Raw genomic sequence first — 25136 nt, 5'->3', positions numbered from 1 at the left:
AAAAATATGACTTGTTGTCAGAGCCGTGCTTTAAGGGGTGCTAACAGCTCAACAGAGTTGGGCCTATAAAATTTTGGGGTCCCAATTTATAATTTTTATTTATTTTTATATAATATATGTAAATATCGGATATATAGCATTAACGTGACAAAGATTTCACATGTGTTAACTCGGCCTGACAGTGAGTCTTAGGTTCATCTCCCAGGTTCTTCTGTTCATTTGGATAATTTGAAAGAAAGGAAAGGAAATGATAGAATTCTAAATAATTGCTCCAAGTAAGACCAAGCTCAATCGCAAATATCAACACTTATAATGTTTTATTTTAGAACTTATTGGAATATAGACCATTCTAGCGAAATAAAAAATTCATTGTACATGATTACTTTTTGAGGAACTGTACATTGATTAGTTAAAAAACAAAACTAACTCAAAGAAATTTATTTATCTAACCATTTGCCAAACAGGTATTGCTAACAGTTCAATGTAACAATAGTTGAGACATTCTCAATGTGCAGTGACAATGTAATTCACGTTCTAGCTGAGCAAAACCTGTAAATTTAGGACAAACACAAAATACTGTGTGATAATTCCAACTCATTTTTACCAAAAACAGTCGCCAAATCCAACGCTCCACTGAAATCTAATCTGAAATGCAAATATCTTGGCACCACAAGGATCCAGCCATGATCAAACATCTTCACCACTACATTACAGAGGTATACAAAACCAGTCAGTCGCTACCTAGATGAATCAATCTCCAAAGCAATCATCCTAGCCATGCTAAAATAATAGATACATACATACCGACTATCCAAGTGAGGAGTGTAAGTAACACAAACGACAACCTATATCCAGATTTGTTAACCAAAATAAAGGAATCTCTACACAGATACTGCACAATTCTAAACCATTGAAAAATCATTGAAACCTGTCTGAATAAATCTGAACCATTGGCGAAAGGCTTCTTCTAAGTTATAACAAGTCTGAAACCATGAACTTGTAAAAGATAAAAAACAGAAACGGCAGATGTCAAAACAAAAACTTAGCTATTATAACTTAGTTATTATCCTTCTTCAAAACAAAAACTTAGCTATCATCCTAGCATCTGGTAAGATGTCAAATTCGATTATAACTGATACTCATGCAGATTTCATTATATATAATCAAATCTCAGTAATAAAGGAAACAGTACTAATGCATAAGCCTATATTTCTTCCAAGTTTCCCTTTACTTTTGAGTCTAATTTTTGGAACATTGGGTTCTAAACCAATGGGTAGAAGTAACTGATAATTTGGGAGGACGATCTTATCATCCCACCCAACCTGCCATTAGTTGTCAAGAAGCACATCCTTATCACTACCTAGGTTTGACCAGACAATCTAGCTACATATGCTTCTATCTTGTCACAACTAATTAACAAGGAGACGATATACTATATGCTACAAATAAGGACTACTAGATAAATCGTGTTCAGTAAGTCATGGAAACAAGAACAAGTGATAAATTGAAAACAACCCTCAAGAGATAAAGCTCTTGCTCTCAAAACATGTACATGAGTGGAGTCAATAACCCAAGATAGATTTCATTTAAGCGGAATCTATAAAACAAACAAAAGAAAGAAACTCCGTATAGGTTTTAAAATGAAAAGTGGAATTAGTAATTTGCAGCCCCCTATCAATTTAGTGTTTGGATAAGAACCACTAGACAAACCAGATAAACTTCGATTGGCATATGCAAACAAAATTTCCTAAAAAAGAGAGTATAAAAAAACATATAGATAGTTATCATTTATCAAGGTATTCTATTCCAGCATGCATATGAAGACATGTTTAACAGATTTTAAGGCTGGAAGTACAAGTGTCTAACTTAGGAAATGAAAATTAAACCTTCCATTAGTTTTGTTATTTACTTAATACCTATGTTTGACTGAGTTTATGAATCAATCTTTGAAATTCAATATAAGCAGTGGCAATTTCACCTACTAAATTTCAGAGCACAAAACCAATCACATAAATACCAGCAATTGAGAAATTAGAGGTGACCTCATCAATGACCTTCTCTAAGTAGTTAATAAAGCTTCAAGGCTTTGATCTCTGCACAAACACAATCAACCAACACAAATTCAAAAAGAAATTATAGAACACAGTTAAAGTTTTCAGACCATTGTTCAACATTGCAATGATACAACTTGCAATTTGATAGTGTTAGAAGAAACAGTGCTACAGCTAAGACAAATCATTTTAATTCCCTCAAAAAATTATTTTACCTTGTTAAATCCCCTATTCCAAACACACTCTAAGAGAATGTATCCTCTCGATCTCCCTCAGAAATTGTCTCCCCTTCCTCCATATTGCTAAACTCCAAGAAATGGGTTGGTCTATGATCTTCATGATAATACTCTCTAGGGGTCCCAAGCTTCACTCCATACTTCATCCCAGCTGTGTGCCTCACTCCCAAGAAGTTGTAATTCCATGGACCGTTATCAGGAATCTAGGAAATTGTGACAAAAAAAACATCAAAACAATCAGTAAAATAAATAAAATAATAATAAGACTGTAATTATAAATAAGAAATATACCCATTACCTGATATGCGATAAATTTAATATAATTATATATCCGTCATTCAATCATACGCGAAGAAATAATAGTTGGAAAATTTCGGGAGGCAATAAAGCTTACCATGTAGAAACCAAGTAAGCGATCACTGAGGAGCATCTGAATCTTCTCATAATGAGTGGGAAGGTAACCATGTGGGTTGCTTCCCGTATCCTTGTTAATACGTCCCCATTCATAACCAGACGGAGTTAGTTTATATGCAGTTAAAGAACAAGAACCCGGAGTAAAACTGCAAGTCAAGATGATACACTTTTTCCCATCCCATTGTTTATTGTTCTCTAGGACCTTAGCATGTGAAGTGAGATCCTGCAATGAAAAATTATCGGGTGAGACAATGTTATCACAAATCATTAATATATTTCCTTAACAAACAACAAAAATAAAATGTTGCAATTTAAACTAAAGTAGGCCAACCTGAGGCGACAACTGCGGATGTTCATTTGGTTGAGTATGCATCCATCCCAAAGGCTCCAAGTCATTCAAGAAATCATGTTCTGGCAGAGCTGATGGGAGATGGACTTGTTGATGAGTCCCCCATTGTGGTGGCATCACAATGCACCGGATTTCCTTAACCTGAGGATTGTCCGGAGGACTTACACCATACAAATACCCAGAAATCTGCATTCGAAGATCTGCTATGCATATGAACTTTTTCAAAATGTTCTTTGGCATGATATAGGTATAGCCCGTATCCTGCACCACAAAATTAGTTGTGACTTAGAGAGTATAAAAACAACTAACAAGATTTAAAGAAATGAAAAAAAATAATGCCAACCTTTATATCATCGGAGTTCACATATATGTGGTTTACTCGAAGATATAAATTTGTGGCTGATATTGCTCTGACACGCCAATCAGTCTTCGAACCAAAAGCAGCTTGCTCGTAGGGACTAGTGGTGGTTACTATCATTACTTCACCGTGAACAGTTGTGGTCTGTGTTGTTACAGCTGTCACCTGACTTGCTTCATGTGCCTGTTTTTGTTTTTCAATCTCTGCAATCTGTTGCCGCAGTTGTGAAGGTGGAGTAATCTCAGCTCCAAGTATGATATCACGGATCTCAGACTGAGTCAAAGCTGAAGTATTCACATTGTTTTTCTTTGCATAATCAGAAAGTATAAGATCTCTTAATGCAACCTCCACCTTCATCCACTGGTCATCACTTAGAGAAGGCCAGATGTGATGAGGTTCAGTGACAATAGTTGTGTCAGGCCTCAGTAACAACTTTGCCTTTTCATTATTCACATGAAGTGCGCGTAGAATCAGAATTAGCCTCGAGAATGCAGTGTATGAGGAAACGCTCTTCAGCCAGTCGTCATAAATGTTGAACAAAACCATCCGTGGTTCTGTGGCCTTCAAAATAAGATCCCCAAATTTCTCAATTTTCAAGCATGCTTGGAAAGGAAGCTGCATCTCACTTCCTTTGATAACAATATTGGGGAAATCCAGCAAGTGAACCTCCAACGGATCCAACATTCCTTTACGGGTAACAATAATTTGCTTTGGTTCTTCTTCTACAGGCAAAGACCGTACAAGAGCTGCAACTTCTTCTGCTGTTTTCCACTTCGCCAGTTGACCAAGACGCTTCTGACCAGCCCATACACTCGTATGAATAACCTTAAGAAACAAATGCCCAGTCCTTGGATTGAAAATAAAAATGGCACCATTGATGGGTTTTGTTGTAAGATTTCCTTCAAAAGTCTTGTGAATTGTAACACGATACACATTAGTGTCATCAACAAACCAATTGATTTGGTTGCTGAATATCTCTCCATAGTTTTGGGAAGACAAATATGGTTCAGTGGGCTCAGAAGAGTACAACTGCAGACCTTTCCTGATTCGTTCCCTCAGAACATATAATGCAGGGTTTGACTTCATAATCTTATTCATAGCCTGCTGAAGTAGTGGCTTTGATCCAGGGAACCAGTTCCCAAATGCAGAATGCAAGTTATATGCCAAATCAAGGCCAATCATAACCCCGGTAGGAGATGGGTATATAGACATATTATCTGTCGTGTAATCCATAAATTTGGCCCGGGTGTAGCGCTCAATATCGTGAGAATCATAATCACCCCATCGAAGCTGAACATCAACCCAATACTTATTGCTTGTCTTCTGATCAAAAACATCTTTAGATTCAGCTACAAGACTAGGCTTTGACATTGGCCATTTGTGGGCAGCAAAGAGAAGTATATCCGCACAAGAACTGTTCATTTTGTAACTCTTCCTAGGATGGATTGTTTCCTTCTGGACAGTTTCAATCTCCAAAGCGTCCAATTCTCGATCCAATACCTGACAAAGATCCATGACAACACTCTCATGAATCTTCTGCCACAAGTGAGCTCTGAATATCTGAATAAGAGATAACTTCAAAGTTGGAATTTTCCCATGCATGAAAATACCAGTCAAATCTAGCTGCACTTGGAAACCGACATAAACATTGGCTCGGTTAATGGTTGGTGACCACCAAAGCGTGAATCTACGGTTGGGTATCTGGTTGAGACCAGATCTCTGTGCATTGGTGAGCTTCTTATACTTCATAGATTCCTCAAAACCTGATGCTTTTTCCCAGAAGAGACCTTCCCAAGTTGGAAAATGTGTTCCTTTGAATAAAGTATGTTCAAGAATTCCTTCAATTCCTCCAAGGGCTTGAATAACATCAGTTCGGTAATTATTCAAGTTCCACAACTTCCCATCGTGCCTCTGGTGTGTCCACCAGAAGGGATTTTGTTTTAAAACTTGATACTGCTTGAAGCCTGAACGCACCCTCCATCCTTTATCATAAGCCAAAGTGTGTCTATCCTTCTGGAACAAAGTGTTAATACGAGGAATTCCTCTGTCCCACGAGTCTTCCAAATCCTCAAGGGTCAAGCGCCTATTCTGTGCTTGTGCTTCCTGCCTTTTCACTGCATATTCAGCCCAGACGCGCTGTGAATCATCGAACTCCCTTTCCCAAGGCTGTATATAGCGATGAAGGCTGGGAATCAACTGATTCTCCTCATGACTCATCCCACTTCTGAAGTGGGTTACACCGATATCTGTCTGCTGATTGTGCCGTAGATCACTTTGTGGAATCAAAATGTGACCCATAGACAACATTCCAAGTCCTCCAATTTCCTTGGGCGAGTAGAAAATGACAGGTGGAAATCTGCTAGGCATCTTTGAGTTGAGTCCTATCTTAATACGAGTCTGAATTTTATTTTCACATTTGACAAGCAAATCCAACAGCTCTTGAGTATGTATAGTTGCCTCTCGGAAATAAGTCATGAGTCCTGAAAAGAACCAAAGTCAGGGAAAAAATTGACAAAAACCTCTGCAAAAAAACTCCTAGAACTCAACTTCCATTACCTATTAAAGCTGTATTCCACTTATTGATAATTTTTGTGAATGTAGTAGAACCCGAAGACATAAGAATCTGTCTCACACGATTCTCAAACACCTTCATGTGTTCATCGTCAACTCTTAAGAAGGCAACAGCTGTTCTTTCTTTTGTCTGTTCATTCTGGAGATTCCAGACACCATCTCTTGTGTTACTGAATGCTTCTTGAGTCATTCTAATTTTAGGAAGTATCCTCACTTCAAATCCACACCTGTAGGATATTAAGATGTGTTATCAAAGAGAGATCCATTCATTCATACACCTAGGTTAAAGGATGAACCAAATCCCAAAAAACAAAGGACTGATAATCTAGAGTTGTTAATGATGGTAACAGCCAGGGATATTAACAAATAGAAATGCAGAGTTTTGTATGGCTACAATAATAATATACTGATAGAAATTGACAGCTAGAAAACTAAATTTTTATCTATACCATGACAAGTTGAATACCTAACACAAATTTAAAATTCTAAAAGACTTGAAAGAAAAAGTTCACAAACATATCCTTCTACGTGTCAAAAAACCAAGAAGGGGAAGGAAGAAAAAAGCTTAAAACAATTGATACTTACATGCTAAAAAGCAAGTTTGGATTATCCTTGCTATAAACAGAAACAAAGCTGTTTTCCCATTCCAGAGTTGTGATGCTTCGAGGAAGACGATTCTTCATATCCCAAAAGACACTCCTCCCAAGATTGACTGAAATCACAAAAAGTGAATCGATAAACATAATAAAAAGCAAAGGTCAAAATAACAAGTCAAAACCCACACAAAGTAAAAGGAAACCACATACCGTCATGCTTCATGAGCCTCATTCTTGCATCTCTTGGCCAACACTTCTTATTATTGTACCCCACCATGTTCTCATTGTTGGGATCAGGATGCTCGGTGAGATATCGCTGAATGAGATCCCGGGCCTCCTCATGTGTGAAGCGAAATAATATGTGAACCCGGTCTATGTACCGAGAATACAGCCTAATTGGATGCCTGGTCTCCACTTTGGTGTCCCAATAAGTAATGAACTCGTTAGGCATCTGCGGTGGACCAGCAATCTCACTTGCTCGAGTCAATCCAAGAAGCAAAAGATCCAATACTAGGCCGTAATATTGAACAACAAAAGATGCAAACTGCAGTCCACGTATAAGACCATATGAATTTGTGTGGCTCATATCCTTATATGACAGCACAACATTGTTTTTTGCCGTGACATAATCAGCAATGTTAGGGTCTAGAACCAAACGGAGAAGCCTGTAATATAACAAATACATTTAGAATAGAAGATAGCACTAGTTTCAGTCAAAAATTTAAAAGTGGTTAACAAATGCACACCTATTTAACATTGTTAAATCAATCTTCTCGAAAAATTTCTCAAACTTGGTCTGCAGCATCACAACGCACTGACCATCGCTGGTGTCCCAGACACCTTTCAAATTGTTGATACCTTGACAACATTTGTAAACCAGAAGAGGCGGTGGCTCTGAATCTGCAGGCTTGATCCAGTTGGGAAAGAGATGACGTTTGTCGCCTTCATACCACAGATATTGATCAAGATATGCATCTGTAATTTTCTCAAGAGGCTCTATCTCATAAACCAGAATCCAGTAGCTATATAAATCCATAAACTCTATTCCAACCTGCAAAACAAAACAAAAAATTACATGAGTCATGTGATAGGGATGAACATCCTTAAGACTATACATCTAATTTTCATTTTATTTGCATACCTCTTTGAAGGTGCGTTGGGTGAGGAGGTGCCGCTTGATTCGCGATAATGCCTCGTGTGGATTATCATAAGCTTGTTCAATCAGCCCCAACTCCTCTCTTTGCAGTTGATTTAATCTTACTGCAACGCTGTAGGATTCCTTCAACCTCTCAAGTGCAAGGATAAGCAACTTCGTATCATGCTTGTATGATAGAGGTGGAAATGGAATATGGGAGAACTTCCTAGATTGCAACCAATGGAATGTAGTTGTATAGATAGTAGCACCATCTTCAGGAGTAACATATGGGCCATCTTTCAAATAATTGCATTGGCGCTCCTGCTCAGCCATCAGCCAAAGACGTGTCATTCTTCCAAGATTCTTGCGACAGACAGTCTTATCAACAGTTGCTCCTCTTCTTATACGCTCACGATTATAATGGGTAACATTTGTCCACCAATCTGCTTTTGATTTCACATATCGAAGGATCACATTCTCTATCTGAACAGGCATATCAGGAACCTTCCAAGGAATATTTGCCTTCCAGCATCGCCATGCTTCACTCAAATGCTGCAGTATAACTCTTGTCTTATTTCCCTTTATACCATCTGGCACGGCATCAACCACATCATGAATAACAGCTCCCCGAAGCTCTAAGTCAAAATGGCTCTCAACACGCTGCTTAGAGACGGTCTTCGCCGCTCCTTTAGAGTGGCGTCCCTCAAATTGTCGTGCCAGTAAATTTCCAAGCCATCGTTCAAGAAGGGGCACAATACCACGAAGAAAGAATAACCAAACCCTCCACATCGGTGCCCAGAACCCACAACCGGGTCCCTTCCCGACAGGGCCAGTGTTAAATCGGTAGTAAATCAAGTGCTTCAAGTCTTTGCACATTCTTATTTGTTGCATAAGCCTATACTTGTACCGATACATTCCGGTCAATTGACCAACATGAGAGAAAGTATATTGGAGGCCATCCGCCAGCTGGAAAGCATCAACATTGCCCAAACGATACTGAACATTGGCATCCACCACAAGTTTTGTTAAACGAAGGACCTCACGACAGAGATGAAATGCATTACCAAATCGTGATTTCTTACGCTCTTTTGTAGTCAAGGTTTTGACAGGCTTCAAATTAAAATTATAATCAAGGTGAAGATAGTTCAAATTTTTCCTTTGTATTAACAGATTCAACATGTTGTGCCCCTGCTTACAAACTTGAAGACCTGCTTCAACCCAATCAAGTTCTGTGGTCTGGAAAAACTTTGTTGCTTGAAGTGATCTGAATAAGTTCTTCTTTCGTTGAGGCTTAGGAGGTCTATGATGCAGTTCATTCAACACAAAACACTTGAGCAACTTCTGATAACTAACTCTCACTTTTACCGGATATGATGGAGGACAATGCTCCTTGTACCATTCTGACACAAGAGGAATGTCTTCTGCACGCCTCATTCGGCCCGATCTCATGTTAAAAGGACGGGGAGCAAAAAGCAATGAGATTCCATCAGTGGTAGTATCAGTATAAAGCTCCACATCTTTGAGAAAAGGTTCCACACCATCCGGCAAAATCCAGTCATCATCATCATCCTCATCGCAAATTTCCATCTCGTGCCGCTCTTTGTTACCAGCACCAGCTATCGGGTGTATCAAGGGATCATAATAAAATGCAGGTAAATCAGGATCATCAGCTTTCACATACATAACCATGGGAGTATGGTAAACACCAAGCCTTACTTTCCTCGGCATATCGTTATAAAGATGCGGAAAAGCAATCCTATACTCAGTCCTAAGTTTCGATCTTATAATAAGCTTGTGAATGTCATTAAACTCATTCCAATCTTCAGCACCTTTCCCCGCATCACGATATAGAGGCTCAAACTTCGGCCCACCAGGTATACACATATTCAAAGCCTTAGCTGTAAAAAAGGACTCCACATCAAACAAATAGTAATAATTCCTATCACACAAATCAGACAAAAGCTGCCCAGCAAGCCTATGCAAAGTTTCCATCACCGGAATCGGAAGACACCATTTTCGATAAGTCGGCCCATTAACAAACTTAGTCTTCACAAGTGGCTTATGATCATAAAACCAATCAAACACAGGACCATCCTCCTCTTCAACTAGCTCGAGGTGAATGGCTTCGAGCGGTTCAATTTCCAAAAGATTATCGGCATAATCAAGCACAGGCTCCTCATCATCAAACGGTGGAAACCTCATCCTCTTAAAACATCGTCGATCACGCTTCTCTCTTCGCATCATAATCCACATTGTACTCCACTGAGCAATGTAAATTGGTTCAACAACAAACGGAATTTCATTCACAAATGTAATAGCACCAGAAACATGATACAGAACTTTAACATCTCGAACTTGCTCCCATGGCATTGGCATGTTTTCCAGAAGCTTGTAAACTGTGTGCGGTAGGAATTTCAGTGCGCCGAGATAAACACGTTTATCGCGACGGAACTTCGTTGATGACATATCACCGTGATCGCGGATGATTTTGCGTACGTGTTCCGGTGGCATGAGTTCTTTCTGAGATTCGATGAAACCTAGCTTTCGATTTTCGCGGTAACGATTTGAGTTCAGTTTCTGCCATTTACTTGCTCTCTCGTCGAGAAGTGATTCTGAATCGGCCGGTGGCGGAGGAATGTGAGAGACGGTGGTTCCCGGTGGTGAAACATGGTGGTTGTTGTTCGACATCTTCAAGATTCGGTGGCGATAGTTGTTCGAAACGGTTAGGAATTTGGGTTGACGGTGGTTGTTCGAAATGGTGGTTTTGGATTTTGAGGGTTTAAGAGTTAGAATTGAAAGAAGACGAAGCTAGTTGAAAAATGGAAACTTGTGTGAATATTTGATATTTATTTATTTATTCTTGTATAAAAAGATTTGTTACTTTTTTAAAAATGATAAGATTTGTTTAAAACCTTTATGAAAAGAATTGTTTGTATTGAGAAAATTCTTACTGTAAGATTGGATATGTTTTAACATTTTCCTTTCTAGAATTTACGGTAAATGTTTTATAAATTTATATGCCAAGATTATATTACTAATTATGGTAACTAAATTGTTCTAAAATAAAAACTAGAATTTACGGTAAATGTTTTATAAATTTATATTCCAAGATTATATTACTAATTATGGTAACTAAATTCTGTCAAAAAAAAATTTATGGTAACTAAATTGTTCTAGAATAAAAACTTGGGTAAATAAAAAATATTTTTTTGTCAAAAAAAAAAAGAAAAAGAATTTACAATTTTTTAAAAAATAACTAAATTTTCTTTTTTTATCCTGGAAAAATATTTTAATGATAGACATTCAAAAAAAATTTGTATTTTAATTAAAACTTTGTTTTTGGAAAACTATAAAAAAAAATAAAAAAAAAACTTAACATGTTTTTGTTTTTTTAAGAAGAAAAAATAGAAAATATTAATCACCCGAGCTCCACGCATGCACAAGATGTACTAGGCTAGGACTCAACAAAAATTACAAGATTACAAGACAAGCAAATAACAAAGCTCGAATTTAGTAGATGAAGTAACAATTACTACATAAAACTCACACAACTACGAGATTCAAAGGTCGAATTTAGATGAATGTATTCAACCTAACAATATCGTAATTGTTAGTTAAGTGCGGCATTATGGTCAACTTTTAGCCTTTCTTTAGTAATAAGCAAATGTGTACCAAAATAAAATTGTTGTTCTTACAAAAATATACAAATGGGTTATGAAGTTTCCGTTAAGAATGTGAAAGTGTGACTAATAAACTTTCTTCATTGGATAGTAGCGACTTCGATTATGTGTTGTTGGTTTGTCAATTGTGTAGAGTGCATGCCATTATGGGAAATGAAGGTTGAATGATAAAGACATTGGTCCCACATTTCCACTGCGAGAGCAGAGATGGCCCAAAAGGAAATGTGAGAACTCTATATACAATACATTATGTTGTTGTCTCAATTTTTCGATTTAACCACAAGTAGTTCAAGGTATGTGTTAAATTACCTATTCTATTTGCCATTCCTTTGGTGTAAGGCATCCATTATTTCCCAATTTTTAGAGACATCAAAAGGTTAAATGAAAAGGTTTGGCCAAAGAACATGATAATACTGGAAGTGATTTATTGGTATACGAAGAAATTGCTCATGTTGGTGATGAACATGTATTGGTCTTGAAACAGAATGTAATATTATCAATACATCACGATAACTTCTAATTTATTTATCAGTCGTGTAGATCCAGAAAAGGAAGAAAAACATCGGAATGCAATCCCTCCATTCTCACAAAATTCTACTAGAGGTACATACTGATACTATAGTGAAAGTGGTGTTTCTGGTTGGTGTTGCTCAATTTTAGGAATTCCCTTGTTTTATGTTGATGTTTATCCGCTGAAGTTTTTGGAACAGAATAACATAGATTCCAAATCTTAATCTCGAGTAAACTTGGATTCAATCCTTCAGACTCTTTGTGCATGTCTATAGCCACCTGAGAAGACATTATCGCTGAGAGTTGTATTTTCTTCCTGCACAATTCAACAAAATACAACAGAATACCTTCATTAATATCGAAGTAGAAAAATATAAATGCCACATCCAAACAAATAGACCAAATAGTTCTTACTTCAAATATACAAATTTTAGAGACAGATCTCCAATATATACATGTACAAATTTGTCATATTCAATGACAAGTTTACTTTATATGCAAACTCTCTAATTAGACATACTCAAGCTTCATTTTAAATGCTATTATTAGCGACAGTTCTCGAATATATAATCACAAAGAATAAACTTCATTGCTGTCCAAAGGAGCACAAATTCATAAAGCAAACATTAATTCAGCAGGGAGAAATAAAATACAACTTTGTAGCAAAGAATGAAGAACCAAAAAATGGTAAATATATATAGAAGTCAAATTGGTCCTTCTGCCAAATTGTATCTAATTTACCAAAATAATAAGATCTCTAAATTCATCATGAAACATAATTGAATTGAATTCAATAACATATATATAAACCCCAAAACAAAATCATTCTACTTAAATATCATAGAAACCACAGAATGCACTAAATGCAACATTATTCAATGACACAAGCTAAAACAACACTCACAACAATATGATTCTCTACATTATCAAGTCCTCACTCAATCATACATAGCATCAATCTCTTAAGGCTAGTATATAATGTTCTTGCTTACTAAGAACTAAAACATGTTCGATAATGAAATGCACAGGCGCGATGAATCATTTTATAAATTGATCTTTAAAGAAAATTACATACCTTGTAGGACACGCCACTAACTTTCTAATTATCCAAATAAGTGAAACCAATTAGCTCAATTGGATTTTAGGGTTCATATTCATTATCAAGAAAATCCTTAAGATTGTTGAAAATATTGACATAAAATTATCTCCAAATAATAACCAACAAATAATATATATTCAGCATTAAGTAAAAAATATTTTCGAATAAATAAATTAGGGAATAAGTGAAACATACTTCCTTCAAAAAAGTGAAACATACCAAATTAGCTTCTGAAAAACTATATCAACGTCTTTGGATAAAACTTGTTGATATGGTTTTCTACTAAAGTGATTAACAATTAAAAAAATACAAGTAAAATGAAGAAATCAAAAGCAAATACATTGTAAAATGTCGCAAAAGAAAAGAAAAAAAAAGAAAATAAATGGATAAGTTAGAAATAACAAAGAGGTAGTGAATCGAATCCGAAGAACCTAGTGATATACCTTTAACAATTTAAATTTTGTCGTTCATTAAAAAAAAAAAATCGAATAGTTAAAATGTACATTTCTTAGTAGAAATTTATTTTCGGTTAAAATTTTGTGTTGATTATTAGGTGAAATGCTTTAAAATTGTGATTTTTCAAAGATACTTCATTCTTTCTCTTGTTGGTCCATTATATCTTTGCTGGTCACTTCAAGAAACATTTTCCTTTTCAAATCCAAGAGAAACTGCTGCGCTAGGTTCCACATGCTATATCGGGTGGAGACATAAAGGTAAATGTCACCAACCCAAGATAGGATGAGAAACCTAGATCGTGGTCGATCTCCCTCATTTATAAAGGGAGGCGTTTCTTAAGAGACCAACAATGAATTATCGGATCAAAAAGAGAAAGGATATGATGAAGCATATTTAAAAAACACAAGTGAGATATTTTGAATGGTGGACATTCGGTGAAACAAGCGCTAGGACCAAAAACAGAAAGGATGAAGCATGTTTAAGTAAGTTGTCAATTGTCTCTTAGAAATTGTAGGAGTTGGCATTTATACCCTTGAAATTTGGGAATATGCAAAAAGATTTTTAATTATATCGAGCAACTTAGTCCTTCTATCAGATTGTATCTAATGGATTCCACTTCCATGCATAGTTTTAAAAACCGGACCGGACCGGTCGGTCGAACCGGTTGAACCGTGAACCGGTGGGGTAACCGGTCCGGTCTGGTTATTGGATCGGCCATGTTAATGAACCGGTGAGAACCGGCGTGAACCGGCCAAAACCGGAATAAACCGGCGACCCGGGGGTTTCTTCAAACCGGTCGGTTCAATGTTTGAACTCTGATTTTTTTCTTCAGATAATTGAAATAGCAGATCTAGATTTGAGCAAAGATGGAGAAACTAGAAAGAAGAAATAAGAAACAAAGAAGAAGGAAACTTTTAACTGTTAAACATCGTTCATGAAATAGGATACGACTCCAATTCTTAATGAAGTTGAATCCACATCTTCTTATTGCCATTGGTGTTTGTTAATTAGAATTGGAGGGGTAGAAAAGATGAAATGACGGCTGATATTTTTTGAGTTGCTTCTTTTACCCCCTTTATACCAAAGAATGGAAACCCTACATATGAGAAAATGTCAACATTACCCTCCATCATGTGATGTTTTTCATTTAACTAAACCACGTGATGTTTGTTTGCACTGCATGAAGAAAGCTTTGCTTTACTCATAGTTTGGCACAAGAGTATATCTTTTGTTTTTTAAGTGATGCAACCAATAATTTTTAAACTAATCAAATCATTTCTCTAAAAAAACTAATTAAATTGTTCTTGTCTAATTTTTTTTAAGAGAATATTTCCCTTCAATTTATTTTATGTACCGTGTGTTGTACAAAAAAAAAACAGAGGTACTTAATCCATATACATATTATATTTGTCTCATGTTAATTAATTGTATGAGTAAAAAAAATTAATTTATTCTATTATGATTTTTTATTTTATGGGTATCATGACACTTGAATATTTTTATAGACCGAATCATTCGATTCAATAAAGGTAAATCATAGAACAAATTTTTCATAGAGACCGATTCATACGACCGATTCACTTGAATATTTATTCTTTTAATTTCATCATTTATTTAAACTACTAAATTTATAAACTTGTCATTTTTTCCAATCAAATAACTAATTTCAATATTTATCACATGAAAGTTTGAATGTGAAAATGAATATCATAAATAATAAGCCATTAGTGATCAGAGTTTTTTGAGTCAAAGTGATTATAGTTATAGTCTCTTGAGGTGGAACAGGAAAAAAAGGAAGAAAAAAAAAAGAGAATAAAAGATGGAGAAAGACATATTCCCTACGTCATAAAAGTTTGAATGTGAAAATGAATATCATAAATAATAAGCCATTAGTCTCTTGAGGTGGAACAGGAAAAAAAGGAAGAAAAAAAAAAAGAGAATAAAAGATGGAGAAAGACATATTCCCTACGTCATAAAATATAGAAAAAAAATAATCAATTCACGTTTAATAAAAAAAATTAAAACATAATAATTTGGTGTATATCTTTTTGTCTTCTACTCGAAATAAGTTTCACAAGAAGAAGTAAAAATAATTTTCATTGGTTATTGGTTATGGAGAGAATAGGAGGGATATTCCCCATGAAGGTGTCTTTTTGCAATCCATACCTCAAAGTGTGATTTCCACTTTTTAGTTATAACTTTGTTAAAAGACACCTTCATAAAAGGTGTCTTCTAGCAAAACCCATATATATATATATATATATATATATATATATATATATATATATATATATATATATATATATATATATATAGGACATATCAAATGAGAGGAGTAGCTTAAATGAGAGATGAGAGGATATAATATCATCCGTTGGATCAAAATACACGGTCAAGATCAAATTTCAATAAAAAAAAGGCTCCACACATGTGATTCCTTTTGACTATCTTCTTCATCCTTTTCTTCTGTTCCAATCGCAGATCTAAACAATCGAACCCTTCACTGGCAACAATCTCAACCCCAACCACGATCTCTATATGTGTTTTTTACTTAGTCTAAAATCTAAATCTGCCATCCACCACAAATTCTCTATGTGTTTATAAAACTCTTTGTAAATCTATCAATTACAAACTCTAAATCTCCAATCCACCTCAGATCTAATTCACAAATTCCACGATTTTGTGTACCCCACCGATGCCAAGTCAAAATTAACCATTCCAGATTGGAAATTTTTTTGTTTCTACTTTAGATTCCAATTTTTCAACCTAATTTTTAAGGAATTTAATTAATTTATGAAATTACAAAGAAAAAAAATTATGAGAACTGTTCGATTGAATAGCAAGCCCCCATTGTTGAATATCTAAGCTTTACTGTTGATTTTTCTTAAAAGTTTATGTCTTTAATTTGATTTTTGTCTGAGAAGAGATTGACAACAATGATTCTTATGTTAGTTGTCTTTAACTGGAATCTATTGCTGCATAAATGGTACAAAACTGGAAAACACAATTCTATGGGAGTAAGAACAGCAACAATCATGGTGTGTCTTTGTTTATTTTCTTTACGTTTGACTGTAGAAGAAGAAAAGATGCAGTTTTTGTGTTGGAACTGAAGGAGAAATGAAAGCGGCGCTTGAGAAGAGAAGAAACTAGAAAGGGAAATTAATCATATGGTTTCAATAGGTTTTAAAACTAAAATAATGTTAACCATAGGATTTAATCGGATGGCTGTTAATCTCACCCTCTCACCCTCTAACTATAACAACTCCTCTTACTTGAAACATCCCCTATATATATATATATATATATATATATATATATATATATATATATATATATATATAGTTAAAAGCAAGTAAGTGCCTTAAGATAGGAAGTATCAAAAGCAAGTAATTAAACTGGGCCGTGTCATTCATATGAGCTATAGGTGCAAAATATTTACACTAAATGCAATATAAAAAAATCAGGAGGTTCAATATGAAAAAACCAGGAGGTTCAAATGGAAATAAAACACATGCAGCATGTGCAAATTTTGAAAATCCAGGGGATGCATCTGCATCCCCTCACTTGTATGTGGCACCGCCACTGCCCTTAGGGCACATGTTAAAAAATCCAAAAAAAGAAATATTCCCTTAAACTTTGTCCATTCAATTCATTAAAACATCAAAAATTAAATTTAATGCACGCATTTCAATACATTATTTCTACATTTGGCTTCTAAACTTGTGCCTTAAGGGCACAAGTTAACATTTCCCAATATGTTTTTGGTCCCTATAAATATACCAACTTTTCATTTTAGTCCCTCTAAAAATTTCCTTCAATTATTAGTCCCTATAAAATTTTCAATCACTACTTTTGGTCCCTATTTTAAAGTAAAATCATATGTAGAATTCATATTTTTGAATAAAGGTTTGCAGAAAAATTCATAATATTATAAGAATCTCTCCCAAAAAAATTTAGAATTTTTTAACAAAACATGAATTTAATATGAATTTTAATATTTTTTATGGTTAAAAATTCATATTAAATTTATGTTTTGTTAAAAAATTTTAATTTTAATTTTTTTTGGGAAAGATTTTTTTCAATATTCTACACATTTCTGCACAATTTCATTAAAAAATATAAAAATTAACTTTAAAATAGGGACCAAAAGTAGTGATTGAAAATTTTATAGGGACTAATAATTGAAGGAAATTTTTAGAGAGACTAAAATGAAAAGTTGGTATATTTATAGGGACCAAAAACATATTTAATCCAAAACAAAATAATTCCACTTAAATATCATAGAAACCTGAATACACTAAATGCAACATTATTCAATAACAGGAGCTAAAAAACACACACAATATGCTTAAAAACATAGCATCAATCTTATAAATGCAGCATATAATGTTCTTGCCTACGAAGAACTAAAACATGTTCGATAATGGAATGCACATGTTTGATGAATTATTATATAGATTGATCTTTAAAGAAAATTACATAGCATTTTTGTCAGAAAATTATACATTTTTTCTAAAAAACCGAGAGGAACATTCTGACGATAATTCTGCTTTGCTTCAATTCAAGTTCTCTATCACTACATATATTTGAGCGTTGTTATTGTTCCGTTGATCATCTAAAAGTAGTTCATGAAATCTTGTTTTTGCATGCTTCAGTCACATTCGATAAGTTTTGCTTATTCTCTATTTTATTTTATTTTCTTGTCTATTGATATTAATTTAATACTAATATTTCTTATTGTCTATTGCTTTATGATAATTCTATATCTAATTCTTCCAACATTTACCACCAAAATACATGAAGGAATAAGTTAGCAAACCTACTTTTATTTTAGGACTAAGTATGATTACGCCCACTTAATTAAACTATGTAATTACTAAATGATAAATATGTAAATTCCATTTCATTTTATTTTTTAAACAAAATATTAAATTCATGTTTCTTAATTTATGTTAATATTAACCAAAAAAAATTTATGTTAATATTAAATTCATGTTTTTTAAACACTTAAGTCACTGTACGTTAGCAAAACCTTGCACAAATTTACTTTTTGTTAAGGTTATTGGTGGATATATGTTTTAAACGGCAATTACAGTGAATGAAAATAAAATCTGACCATGAAAGGGTCACTTAAATTAAGACGGAAGGAAAAAAAAAATGCAGAAACGATGATTTTTTATGGTAAAAAAAAAAGTCTTGACATGAATCATGTGCCAACAGCAATTTTCTTGTTTTTATGTTAACCTTTAGAAGAAACTTGAAGTAATAAACGTTGGTAGTAAAAAAAATGGAAATGGTATAATATGTGCCGATGTTTTATATTTCAAAAGTTTTAAATTTTATTTTTCAATACAAAATTAATTTTGTAATTTCATTTTTAGCCTTTTAAACGAACATATTCTCAATTTTTATTGAATATCAATGTAAAAAAGTATTATCAGATTGATTATCAACCAATATAGAAAGTAAAGTTAAAATTATTTTCAATTTGATTGGGACTTTTTTTTAACCATATCTCATCGTAGATAGGAAATTTCTACCGTTCTTTGTTTGATGACAAACTTTAATTTTTTGTGTACACAATATAAAGAGACCAATATTCGGACAACTTGTATAGAGTGTATAAAATCCTTATTGGTCAAAGGCAATTCATTTAAAACAATGATGCAAATAATTTTTAAATTTTCACTAGAGGAACTTAAAATTTTATTTGGCTTAGTATAAAAGGCATGCTTTATTGTTTGGATTTATAAAAAAATTAATTTATTGTCATAGACCGTAATGGAATTCACTTCCCACACCATTGTCTCCTTCAATTTTCCTTTCTCACTAATTTATGGTGTATTAATTTGAATGAAATCTTTTAATTAAATTATTATTCTTTTATCCCTTTTTTATTTGATCAGTGAAAGATTTCTTTTTCTCCTTATTTTCCATCTTCACCCAAGTGTTTTGTTTTTGTTTCTTATGTGCACTTATTTCTTATTTGTACGCCTCTTCTTGTTTTTTGTTTTATTTGTATGTAGGTTTTTCTCTCATAGGCCCATGTTGTAAAAGAGTTTAATGGTGGTGAACCAACGGTGTAAATAAGAATCAAACATTTTATATTGTAACCATTATTTTAAAATAATTGACATATTCTCAATTCTTATTGAATGCCAATGTAAAAGTAGTTTAGGTTGATGGTGAATGTTCTCTTTTCTCTTTATAATAAAAACATGTTGATAAAGTGTGAATTATCCACCTCATTCGAAAACCTCATGCATCCTGTCATTAGGTTGATAAGGTAGTGCTAATTTTTATACTGTGAATTTTCCATCAAGATGATTTGCATTTCTAAGCAAAAATAACTTCATACATGTTAAACTGAAAATATATATTTAGTATAAAATCAAATAGAAGAAGACGGTTGCAAAATTTAAATATATTAACAAAAATAATAACATAGTACTTATATGAGGGTAATAATAACTTTGAAACTGCTCACGTTGGTCACTTAACATATGTTAATTAACACAATTTTGTCATTTTTGTTAAGTCAGTCAGTGGTAAACAATGTGAACTCTTGGTGATGCTGTATTTCAAAAGTGTGAGTTGGTCCCATAACTTACATTGGAAGCTTAATTTGGTCCCTTAGTTTATGTAAAATGTTAATTTTGTTCCTTAAAATAACTACAAAATAACATTACAGGTAGATAACACTTGAAGTAAAATAAAAGCATAAAAACATACAAATAAACATCTAAATTTCATATGCATTCCAAATTTCAATAACTTCATTTGATTTCCCAATTCCTGAAATAAAAGGATATTTTTATATATATAAGAATATTTTAGTAATTTACTTAATTTAATATCGGGTATGGGTACTCGTGGGTATATGTACAATCAAATCTGTGTTCGTATCCATATAATATTGGAAAGTCAAATACACGTTTATTATATCCGTGAATACCCGTTTAACAACCCGCCCTGTGTGCGTGACGGATTTTACCTGTGAGTACCCGTGGACATGAGTATTTTTGTCACCCCTACACAAGACCCATATTAGTTAATAAAAATAAATTAAAGGACTAACTCGACCAATGCTAAAATTATGAGACCAACCTGTATTTGAAAAATAAGTTATGTGGAAAAAAAAGTTATTGGGTAAATCATTTAAAAAATTTGCTTAATAGACCCAGTGATCATTCAATTTGAATTTAATTTCAAAGACCAGTGATCATTCAATTTGAATTTAACTTCAACCACCAAGTAAAAATAAGATAATTATTCACTAGACCACAAATATAGTTATTTTTAAGCTTCAATTTAGTTTACGCAAAATTGATGAACCTTAACATGTTTGAAAATTGAAAGCATAGATGATGTTGGTCAAATTGGTGATCATTTATAAATTTTATGTAAATGATGAATTGTTGTTTATGCAACTTTAGAATGAATATTAACGTTTTGAGCTCATTCCTGCTCTCATCCTGCGTTGTATGAGGAGTCCTTCGAATTTCATCTGCTCAAAAATGCAGCTTGAATCTGTTCACGAGCAAACGTCGTTACAGGCTTACAGCTGTAGGTTTATTTTACATAATTTAGTAAATAATTCTAATCACTAATTCATGACCCTAAAACTCATTCACATTTTAAAGAATAATAGAAAAAAAATGTCATGTTTTCATTAAAGTGTGGAAGGTAAACCTTCATATTTGCATGAATGAGTACATTTAAATGAAGTGTGTGGTAAAATGATGATTATAAATACTAGGAACACATTGGATCAACAAAGAAAAACTATTTTGTAATGTTACATTGGATGAAATTAATTCTTATCTATATATATTATCTTTGAATTAGAAACTTGAACTATTCTTAGGCTTCCATTGTGATGATGTGGCACATCTAAAAAAGCTTCACACATTCTTTATGTGTTTATGAATCATAAACTCCAATGCATTCATTTTTATTACATTATTACTATTATTATTATTAACCTTTGAACTACTATTTTTTTTGTATTCCATAACTCATATTTCTTCAATATTTTTAGTTTCTACTAATGAGACTATTTGTCATACATTGAAAAAGATTGTGTATATAAATATGTGATTTTTTGCACCAAATTTTGGATTTTGTTCATCGCCACTTTCAAGCAATAATTTGATAGACCATCTTCAATTTTGTATTACTGTTTTTCTACTCACTTCTACTCTTCATCTCTTGATTATCAATTGGTTTCCATGAGATGATAAGGAGTCAAGTTACTACTAGATTGGTCAAATATTTAAGCTCTACTTTTTATTTATTTATACGATGTTTGTTAGTCTATTAAGAAAAGAATATAAAGGATACTTTTATTTTAATTTGGTTGCATCGTTGTTGCTCAAGTAGAAGTTTATTTAAAATAGTTGTTCAACATCACTCTAAGAAACTATTCGATGGTAGTTCTTCAATTTGGTATTATAATTTTTCTTCTGTTTTTTACTCTTCATCTCTTGACTATTCTTTGGTTTCTATGACATGATAGAGACTTAAGTTCCTTTTAGATCGAACAAGTAGTTTGGATAAAATTCAACAATTTATAAATATAAATTTGAATGAATTATTTTAATTTTTCAATTTAGTTTATATGAACATAATGATAATTATTATCATCTATATTTATTTTCTTTTTATCAAAAAAAATCTATTTTTATTTGCACACTTATATTTTTAAGTATATTTTATCTATTTATCATGTTTATATACTTTTGAAAAATATAGAACACAAAAATGTTAGAGTTCATTAAATAATAATATTTTTCTCATGAACTTTGCAACTTAGATATTTTAATATTATGTAAAATAAAATACAGAATGACACTAATTTTTTGTAGAAAAATGTTACAAATGAACAAAATAAAATGATCACTCAAATAATATATTTAGGCAAAAAATAATCATATTTCTTAAAATATTAAGAACATTTGAATAAAGGTTAATGAAAGGCAAGAAATAATTATATTTTTATAAAGACTTTGTCATACCAACCTTTGAACTACTATTTTTCATATTCAGCTATGATAATATACTCACTCATTATATTAATGAAAAAATTTAATGAATAAATTGGTTAATTAGTTACAAACTTACAATTGTTTGGTAAGTTTCTATTTTCATTTATAACTCTTATATTGACCATGTATTCTAGCCCTATATTTTTTATTGATATAATGTTTATTAGTCTACTTTTCTAATTTTCTTATTTCCTTTTGTTACTTGATTTGGATATGATAATATTTTCTTGTGAATTTGGAGAAGAGAAAAAAATTGAAAGAAGGAGAAGAGGATAAATGAGACTTCTATTTATGAATTAAGTATAATATATTAAAAAATGAAAACTACAATATATTTAAGTAGTCTAAACTTAGAGTCTTTATGTAAACATCAATAATATAGAACATCTTTTCAAAAAAAAATCAATAATATAGAACATGAAGTAAAAGTTTAATTCATTTTTAGTCAAATATTTTCAATTGACTATGGAAGATTGTATCTTACATAAAAACAGTATTTTAGTTTATAAAGGTGAACACACATGTGTCTACCATTTTTTTCGTATAAAAACAATAACAAAGATATTATAATATAATTAAGACATGGATAGAATGAAGACTAAAGGATATGATTCAAATTACACATTTGTAGCATTTGCTTATGAAAAACAATAAATGAGTTTATACAATAAATTTTTAAATTTATTGCACATAAAGTTAAAACAATTAATTGAGAAAAAGGATTCAACACAAATAAATTTAAACCATTAACTACAACTGACTTGAAAAATTTATATACAAAGATGGTTAAAGGAAAAATAGGGTCTCATTTGCACGTATTATAGCCCTGGCTAATGAAGAGATTGTGCTAAAATCATATTCCATATGTTTTCTAAATTTAACATTTTTATTTTAATAAAAAAACTATTTTGTATTTAGCACAAAAATGCTAAATATAATATGCATCCTTTGTATATACTGAAATTAAATAATGAAACTATAATTATTCAAATTAAATTATAATAAATAAATTATTTGTAAAAGAGAGGAGGAGAAGATGAATAATTAATTTTTTTTTATCTAAAAACTATGTTGTCATGAAGTATTTGAATGGTACATATGAAAATGAGTCATTTAATTTATTAAAATTGAGTTATTTCCTTCTATTTTTTAAATAAAATAATTTCATTGAGTCAAGTTAGAGTTAGAATATAATTCATAATTTTTCACTACCAAAAAAATAATTCATAATTTTTTTCTTTCTAAAATCCACAAATGTATTAAAATAAATGTAAACAAAGAAAATATATATTAAAACAAATTTTTATTAATTTCTATTGATTTCTAATAGAGGTGAATGACACACTATTTATTTCAAAAGTAATTTTTATCTATTTTATACTCTATATTCACGGGACGAGAGAATAACAAGTTTAAGAATATTTTAATCAAATCCGTGCAACGCACGGGTTGAATACCTAGTTTATTATTTTTTTATATCAACCACCAGCGCATACGATGCTTACATGGTGGTCTCTCAATGGGCACCAACTGTTTGCAGGCCACCAAGGATATGTGCCAATAAACAACTACCTCACTTGTTTGTACTACACGGCGCATGGCATGTAGATACTAGTAATCCCCAAACTCATTTGATACCAGACCCAAATGCAGCTCCTTTTAATATGATACAATTTCATCTTAACTATATTTTAGTTTCCATAAATTTTATTTTGCTAACCTCCACTTTATTTTATTTTAGAGTCTTTTTACGAAGGAGCAGAAGCAATTGCTCAAACAGGCTTGGCCTGATATAAAAAATGGAAATGACATCAAGTTTTGGGAAGAACAATGGAACAAGCATGGTAAGGCTTCCAATTTGGAACAAGTAGCATATTTTATGAAGGCTTACAATCTCATGCTTATTAACAATCTAGATATAAAACTTAGAAACACTGGCTTAACTCCAAGGCCTAGTCCGTATCGCATAAGTGCTTTTAAAAAAGACGCAGCAAGGGAAATGTAGGGTGTTGAACCTATACTAGTTTGTCTAGGAAGAAAGAACAACCGCTAGTTAGCAGAAATTAGATCTTGCATAAACATGACTGACCATTACGTATCTTGTGGTATAGGTGTAGGAGATTTAGATTGTGATCAATCAACACATGTATTGTGGGACAACTAAAATATTACTATGTAATCTCTATTTATATTGTTCGCTCAAGTCACTTTGTTTCACAAAAAATTTATATTTCAATAAATGTTATTTACATATAATTTTTTCTGTTGTTATTCACATGCTTAAATTATGAGAATCTAACATTCTCATGGAAATAGAACTCGACTTGTCATCACTTCCTACCACCACTTATATCTATTTGCATTTTTATTTTTTTAATTAAATAAATTTCTAAAACATTCTCAAGAAATCTAAATTTTTGCCAAACATTTGAGTAAGAATGTTATTCTTAAAATATTATTCTTGTGAATATCATTACAAGACATGTAATTTCTAACCTTGAAACAAACACACCTAAGTTACAATTATGTTGTTAACTGCAACTGTAATAATATACATGGGTCGTGGTTCGAACCATGAACCATCCACTTTTTCACAATTAAAGTGTACAAGTCCAACAACTATACTATTTGAGA

General features: G+C 32.5%; 2 protein-coding genes across 5 annotated transcripts; one reads left to right on the top strand and one right to left on the bottom strand.

Moving 5' to 3' along the window:
- Positions 1-423: 423 nt before the first annotated feature.
- On the bottom strand, positions 424-10550 carry LOC146925439 (pre-mRNA-processing-splicing factor 8A-like). 4 transcript variants are annotated; one of them, XM_085710339.1, is made up of 11 exons: positions 7717-10550; positions 7322-7626; positions 6786-7240; positions 6565-6691; positions 5965-6206; positions 3394-5888; positions 3033-3311; positions 2682-2924; positions 2267-2490; positions 2043-2093; positions 424-703 (listed from the first exon to the last, which is right to left on the bottom strand). In XM_085710339.1, exons 1-9 carry the CDS (start codon positions 10396-10398, stop codon positions 2296-2298), a joined length of 7023 nt encoding a protein of 2340 aa, XP_085566465.1. In that variant the 5' UTR covers positions 10399-10550; the 3' UTR covers positions 424-703; positions 2043-2093; positions 2267-2295. The 4 variants fall into 4 exon arrangements, with proteins under 4 accessions (XP_085566465.1, XP_085566469.1, XP_085566467.1 ...); XM_085710343.1 differs by having other exon boundaries at positions 2055-2093; positions 7717-10534; XM_085710341.1 differs by having other exon boundaries at positions 2018-2093; positions 7717-10529.
- A 13397-nt stretch (positions 10551-23947) lies between these two features.
- LOC146925438 (intracellular ribonuclease LX-like) lies at positions 23948-24710 on the top strand (the record flags this gene model as incomplete). The annotated part of the gene is made up of 2 exons (XM_085711978.1): positions 23948-24196; positions 24244-24710. Coding segments are annotated over 2 exons (513 nt in total), but the record flags the coding sequence as incomplete, so codon positions are not given.
- Between the last annotated feature and the right edge of the window lie 426 nt (positions 24711-25136).

The sequence above is a fragment of the Medicago sativa genome, chromosome 5 (assembly GCF_051527215.1).
Source record: "Medicago sativa cultivar Bolivia chromosome 5, Bolivia_mono, whole genome shotgun sequence".
Lineage (NCBI taxonomy): Eukaryota > Viridiplantae > Streptophyta > Magnoliopsida > Fabales > Fabaceae > Medicago > Medicago sativa.
The sequence above is the reverse complement of the archived record's forward strand: the minus strand, read 5'-3'. Positions and strand labels throughout refer to the sequence as shown.

Bases quoted from the DNA above. Each gene is read 5' to 3' on its own strand.
- LOC146925439 (XM_085710339.1), bottom strand. From the start codon at position 10,398: ATGTCGAACAACAACCACCATGTTTCACCACCGGGAACCACCGTCTCT. The intron at 6,207-6,564 runs GTAAGTATCAAT...AATATCCTACAG, and splicing joins CCAAACTTGCTTTTTAGCAT to GTGTGGATTTGAAGTGAGGA. The intron at 3,312-3,393 runs GTTGGCATTATT...TTTGTGGTGCAG, and splicing joins TGAACTCCGATGATATAAAG to GATACGGGCTATACCTATAT.